The sequence below is a fragment of the Grampus griseus genome (genome assembly GCF_964374135.1).
Source record: "Grampus griseus genome assembly, chromosome: 8".
In the NCBI taxonomy this organism is placed as follows: Eukaryota; Metazoa; Chordata; class Mammalia; order Artiodactyla; family Delphinidae; genus Grampus; species Grampus griseus.
The window spans coordinates 72,977,185-72,983,830 of record NC_139002.1 but is presented as its reverse complement, the minus strand read 5'-3'; the positions used below and the strand labels follow the sequence as shown (position 1 = coordinate 72,983,830).

The 6,646-nt window shown below is 49.1% G+C and overlaps 1 protein-coding gene across 2 annotated transcripts; it reads right to left on the bottom strand.

Moving 5' to 3' along the window:
• Positions 1-2,081: 2,081 nt before the first annotated feature.
• LOC309826301 (serum amyloid A-2 protein-like) lies at positions 2,082-5,338 on the bottom strand. Of its 2 annotated transcripts, none has more exons than XM_082660346.1 (4): positions 5,297-5,338; positions 4,800-4,891; positions 2,756-2,894; positions 2,082-2,365 (listed from the first exon to the last, which is right to left on the bottom strand). In XM_082660346.1, exons 2-4 carry the CDS (start codon positions 4,885-4,887, stop codon positions 2,203-2,205), a joined length of 390 nt encoding a protein of 129 aa, XP_082516472.1. In that variant the 5' UTR covers positions 4,888-4,891; positions 5,297-5,338; the 3' UTR covers positions 2,082-2,202. The 2 variants fall into 2 exon arrangements, with proteins under 2 accessions (XP_082516472.1, XP_082516471.1); XM_082660345.1 differs by having other exon boundaries at positions 5,219-5,330.
• Between the last annotated feature and the right edge of the window lie 1,308 nt (positions 5,339-6,646).

The following is a 6,646-nucleotide window of genomic DNA, read 5'->3' as shown; positions in this document are numbered from 1 at the left end:
GCACAAACCAGGAAGTGTTTGTGTCCTACAACGTCCCTCCTGAGCTCTGAAAGGACAGAGATTAACACCGTGCCCAGCTGGCACGGGAGAAATGTTTACCAGTTCCAGTATCACAAGCGGGGCAAAGAAGGGTGGACGTGGAGCTCAGAGTAAATAAACTGATAACCGGCACACACTTCTACTCTGAAAGTGGGATTCAGGAGCACTCCTAAGGGGAGACGATTCATGATGAAACGATCCCTGTAGGGGAAAGACAAGTTTAACTTCCTTGTCAAGGAGGAAGAAAAAGTGTGTCTGTAAGGTAGTTAGTCACAGGAGAACTTTCTCATACAGTTCCCATCAGAAGGCACTGTCAGAGGTGTACGTAGAGGCTGTGTCTCAGAAAAGTGAGTCTGACAAAATAAAGCAGGAGCAGGGTAACCGGGATTAGGGAGAGTGTGGTAGCAGATTGGCTGGCAAGAACAGGCTCAAAGCACTGCTGAGTTTAGGGCTCTAGTGGTAAAGTCTCAACAGACCCCAGGTTGTAAGGAGACTCCTGTTATGAGAATGTTCACTATTAGATTTCTATCCCAGGTACTGAAGGTATAGAATTTGCAAAATGAGGGGAAAGAAAGGAGAAGTAGGAGAAAGGATGACTTGAAAGTTTAGATAAAGCAAGTTCTCCAAATTATTGTAAATAGGAAAAATTTAATAATCAGCCTTTTTATTACTTGAAATAAAAGTTGGATACAGAAGTCTGTTCACCATTCTTTTTTTTTTGGGCTGCATTGGGTCTTCGTTGTTGCACGCGGGCTTTCTCTAGTTGCGGCGAGCGGGGGCTACTCTTCGTTGCGGTGCGTGGGCTTCTCATTGCGGTGGCTTCTCTTGCTGCGGAGCACGGGCTCTAGGCGCGCGGGCTTCTGTAGTTGTGGCGTGTGGGATCAGTAGTTGTGGCTCGCGGGCTCTAGAGCGCAGGCTCGGTAGTTGTGGTGCACAGGCTTAGTTGCTTTGCGACATGTGGGATCTTCCCGGACTAGGGCTCGAACCCGTGTCCCCTGCATTGGCAGGTGGATTCTTAACCACTGTGCCACCACAGAAGCCCCTGTTCCCCACTCTTTAAAGTGTTAGATCATTTTACTTCTTGGAATCTGTAATCTGAAAAAACCAAACACCAAAACCAAATTTTTATCCAAGGAAGAAGGTTATTGGTTTCTCTAGGAATTTGTGATTTATAGAGTCACTCATAATTCCTGTACTCTAACAGGCCCAAACCCCTTTTATTAGACACTGTTTTCCTCAGTAAGAAGTAACATGCTGGGACTTCCGTGGCAGTCCAGTGGTTAAGACTTGGAGCTCTCACTGCCGTGGGCCTGGGTTCAATCCCTGGGGGGAGAACTAAGATCCCACAAGCCATGCGGCATGACTGGAAAAAGAGTAACATGCTGCTGGCTTTCCTCTGTTGGGAAGGGTCCAGGGAGGGAAAATGACTTCTTCTCAAGGACCTGATACATATCCAATGCAATACAAAACCTCCTGATACTTAATCTTGATGGCGTCCCTATGCCTCCGTTTCTGGACATGTTTATTCCTGGACACTTGCATCAGGCAAGGAATATAGAGTGAAGGGAGACAGCGTTGGAGGCACTTCTGGATGGCACAGACAGAAATTGGTTCATAGATGGATTTGTAGGTGTTGCTGAGAGATGAACAGAAGATCAAGGTGCAGCTGCTGGAGCAGGATTCCACGATCCAGTCGTCCCGAGGCTGTGTCCCCTGCCCGCACACACACACCACTGAGGACGCACTAAGGGCACTAGACCCCAGGGCAGAGAAGCTGACAGGACCCAACTGCCAGGGAGTGAAGAGGCCTGAATACAGAAGGGCCTAGAAAGAGCACCACTGTAACCAGAGGGGCCTGGAGGGGAGCGGGTCTGATTAGGGGAAGGGGTGGAGCAGGGTGTCTGCCCTGTATGATGCTGAGATTGTGGCCCCGACACCCAAGACACAGGCACAGACTCGGTCTTCATGTGGGTGTCCAGCCATCACCCCTTGGGAACAAACAGGCTGTCCTTATATCAAAGAATAATACACGGTTTTCAACATTCAATCTCTTAAGCATTTATTAGATCTGCTGGCTTCCGTGGACAGAGAACTCACAAGCTCAGCGTTCCTGCCCTTGGGGACTCACAGCCCCGTCGTCTCCTGAGCAGAGTGAGAGGCAGCTCAGTACTTGTCGGGCAGGCCAGGAGGTCGGAAGTAATTGGGGTCTTTGCCGCTCCGGCCCCATCTATTGGCAAACTGGTCGGCCTCCGAGTCCTCCCGTCCGTGGCCACTGTCTCCATGCTTAAAAAGGTCTGTGATTCTCTGACTATTCTCCCTGGCATCGCTGGAATGGAGGAGGGCAGGTAGGGGATTACTCCAGGGCTGACGAGCAACAGCCCACCCTCCCCATCTCTCCTCTTTCCAAGGAATCGAGGACTCTGACAGGAGCTAGGAAAGAGGGAATGAAGCCTGAGGCTGCCCGGGCTCAGCCCACCTCAGCCCTGCGGGTCCCCTTATGCTGGGTGAACAGCACCCATGGGGGAGGCTTGGGAATCGTCTGTCCCACCAGCCTTGCTCTGCTCTTCAGCCACTCAGACCCCACACAGGACATAGAGGGTGAGGGTGGATAAGAGGAGGAGAGGCCACAGCCCTACAGGAAGTTCTCCAGGGCTTGGCCCCTCCTGGCTGTCCGAGGCTCTCACACCCATCCCTGCATCCTCAGGGCCCCTGGTACCTGATCACTTCAGCAGCCCAGACGCCCCCAGGTCCCCTTTTGGCAGCGTCATAGTTGCCCCGGGCGTGGAAGTACTTGTCTGCATCTTTGTACCCGGCTTCTTTCATGTCAGAGTACGCTCGCCACATGTCTTTAGCCCCTGGGAGGAAAGCACATAGAGAAAGGATTATCAGGTGGACAGAAAACTGTGACACACCTTAGGGAAGAATCAAGGAATGAAAAATCTTCCACTGACTCAGTTTCATCCTGTGGCTATAGCACCGTGAGTGCCATAGATTGAGCAGAGCATTCTTTGTGTCTAGTTTCCTGCTCCTGGTAACTCGAATGAGAGTCGTTATGGGGGGGAGGGGCACAGCTGCGTTGGACCTGGCTGTCGGGCCCCTACGATGCTGTCTCTGGACTGCATCTCACTTAGGGCTCTATGTGATACGTTTAAGGAGAGAAGGGAGCTATCTTTATAGGGCAGGATTCCTCAGCTTCATACTATTGACATTTTAAGCCAGATAATTCTTTGCTGTTCAGGGCTGTCCTGGGTATTGTAACACGTTTAACAGCATCCCTCACTTTTACCCACTAACGGGCAACCTATTCCCCAAGTGGGACAACCAAAAGTGTTTCCAAACATTGCCAGATATCTCCAGGACGCAAAATTGCCCTTGGCCCCGAACCACTGTTATAAAAGGAAGATGCATAGGATGAGATCCAGGGGATTGGGGTGAGTGAGGAGGTGACATGGAGGACAGATTCTGAGAAAGGGGCAGACATGCAGCACCTCTGCCCTGACGCCTAAGAAATGTATCCCTGCTGCGCGAATGCGCTCAATGTGACTTGATTCCCCTGCCTGTTAGGCACGTGAATGGCATCCTGAGGACTTTCTAGTGGACGGTATTGATGACGTGGGCTGCCTGAGGAAGCAAGCCCTCGAGCAGTGGGTCTTTGCCTCAGCCTGGTTACACCTTCCAATCAGCTGGGGAGGTACTGAAAGTCCCCTGAGACCTACCTCACAGCCCAGGCCAGTTACCTCACACTCTCTGGGGTGGGTCTCAGGCATCAATAGTTTTCACTGCTCCCCAGGTGAATCCAACATGCAGCTGAGATTGATAAGCCCCCAGCTTGAGGGAGTGGCACTGGGACAAGTCTGCCCAGCAAGAGCTGTGGCCTCGTGCACAGCTGGGTTCAAACTTCTGTCCTGCCACCTGCTGACTGGCACTTAGTCCCTGGGCAGCAGACTCGGCTGCTCTCAGCCTCGGTTTTCTCCCCTTCAGATGGGGGGAGATGCCTCCCTCACGGAGGTATTCTGCAGGTAAGTAGGTGACCACCTGTCCCAGCCTAACCAGAACTGCACCTGTTTTCCTGGAACTGCCCCAGTTAGTGTTGAAAGTGTCCTGGAAAAGTCCTCAGACCTGGGCAAAGCAGGAGAGTTGGTCACCCTGAAGTGCATGTAAGGGCCGAGTTCCTACCGGAAGCTTGAGATATGTTATTAGGTTCCCCACCCCGGTCGCACACGGCTTTTTTTGTCAGTTAAAAGGCTATAAAAGGGTAGGAAACAGACTGAACCAGGGACAGTGTCACTGAGTATAGGAAGCAGGAGCAAGAGCTAAGCTGAAGGTCCCTGAATTATCCAATTAGGAAATGGAAGGTAAGAAGGAAGAGAAGAAGAAGAGAGGAAGGAAGGAAGGAAGAGGGAAAGGGAGGGAGGAAGGGAGAAATGAGTGGAGGGAGAGAAGAAGAGAGGGGAAATAGATGGATAGCTTTCATCCTCCTTCATGCAATTGGTCTGAGGGAAATGCTGTACCATTTCAAGACTTATTTTATGTCTTCCATTCAAACTTCCATTTCAGCTGGGAATGATGACTGTTCTTTCTCTAGTGACTGATTGACATAAATCCTGTGGTTTTCAATCTGTCTGAAAAAAAGCTCCCCAAACACCTGGCACATTCTACCACATAGGGCAGCACCGCCTAAGACAGAGCTCCAACCCTTAAGAGCGCTCATGGTGAATCCCAGAGGCCCATGGGTGTCATCCCCCCTCCACCAGCCTTACCTTCATAAGCCTCGCCAAGGAAGGAAAACCATCGGCTGTGGACTCCCAGCACCAAGGAGCAGAGAATGAGGCCTGTGAAAAGCTTCATTGTGCTGAAATGAAAGGAGAGGGTCAGGGAGACACGGACAAGCCTTGTACACCCACTTGGGGATTTGTATGTCGAGGAGAGCCCGGCTGTTCTTTCCACTTGTTCTCATTAGACTCTCAGTGGTCCACCTAGGCAATATTGCAGTAGGACCTCACTCGGAGCCACTAGCCCTCAGCTCTGAACCCACCAACCCTGAACCCAAGCCTGTCTAAGAGGTCACCAAGGTGTCTATGGTGGAAGAAGAGAGCAGCTGGGACGTAGCTGTGTCTTGCTAAAGCAGCCTGTAATTAATCAAAAAGGGTTTCTCATACACCACGCTGCCAGCACTGACCTCATTCAGCACAAATACAGAAGAGAAGATTTAAAGTAAGTGTTTTCAAAGAAATCACTCCTTGGAGAACTTTCTCACCTGAACCCGGTGGAGCAGACCTGCTGGGGACAGGTGGCTGCATTTATACTGAGCCATCCCTGCTGGGGTCATGGGGTGAGAAGGAAAGCTGGACTGGTGCCTGGGGGAGAGTCCCTGCAGGTCATTTCTCCTACAAAACTGCAAAGGGTAACTTACTGGAGACCAGTGGCCGTCCTCATCCACAGGTCATATTCTGCATTGTGCAACCCTGAGAAAACAGCAAGGCCTGTTCTGCCTGGTGGCCACTGTCAGGGGTGGAGGGGCTGAGGCCTGGGCCACCTGGGCTGTGGAGAAGAGGGTGTGGAGCTCCAGGAAGGAGGCCCCCAGGCTGCTGGCAGGTGTGTGGTTAGAGGATACTCCTCCAGCCTGGACGTTGCCTTCCTGGTCGTTTCCTCAGGATGGTCCCTTCTGGACCAGACAGCAGATGTGTCAGGAATTAAATCCTTTGAACTCACGTGTAAAGCCCATGAGCTTCAAAATTGACAGGCCACCCCACCGAATGTCGTGGGTGCCCTGAGCACTTTCCACCACTCTGTGTACCTGTGCTGAGCTCTCCGCTCCAGGGCAGAGAAAGCCCTCTCAGCCTCTCAGCCACGCATTTCATATGGGTCAGCACCTATCATGACAACAAAAAAGAGAGGTATTATAAAATAATGAGAGGCTTTTTGACTTGATAAAGGTTAAATACCAATAATCTATAGCAGCAGTTCTCACAGTGTGTTCTAGGGAAACCAGAGGGTCTCTTAAGACCCTTTCAGGGGAGTCTGTGGGATCAAAACTATTTTCACAGTAGCACTAAGATATTCTTTTCCTTTTTCATTCTCATTTTTTTCATGAGTGTACTGGGTATGAAATGTTCATTGATATGGTTTGAGATTTCTACATTGCAACTGACCTTTAAGAAACTACCACTTGTCAAGTTTTGGTATCGTATCAAAGAATTGCCTGAATTATCTTAAAATGCTATTAAAATGCTCTCCTGTTTTCTACCTATATGTTATATCTGTGTGATGTTGAATTTTTTTGTATACTTCAACCCAAATGATGTACTGTGACAGATTGAGTGCAGGATCAGACATGAGAATCCAGCTATCTTCTATTAAGCTAGATATTTAAAACTTTTCAAAAATGTAAAGCTACTATTTTTGTTATTAATCTTTTTGTTTTGGAAAAAGATTATTTTCATTAAAATATATTATTTATGTTAACATAATGGATTTATTATTGTGTTTTTATTTATTCATTTATTTATTTGACCATTTTTTAGATACTCTGCAAAGGATTTTTCATAAATTAACTCAGTCCTCATAAAACTTCATAACAGCACAATATATTATTGTGTTTTTAAAT

Excerpts from the sequence above, each read along its gene's own strand:
- LOC309826301 (XM_082660345.1), bottom strand. Across the intron at positions 2,895-4,799 it reads CCTTGGCGAGGCTTATGAAG|GGGCTAAAGACATGTGGCGA; the intron begins GTAAGGCTGGTG and ends CTTTCCTCCCAG. Across the intron at positions 2,366-2,755 it reads TGGGCTGCTGAAGTGATCAG|CGATGCCAGGGAGAATAGTC; the intron begins GTACCAGGGGCC and ends CCTCCATTCCAG.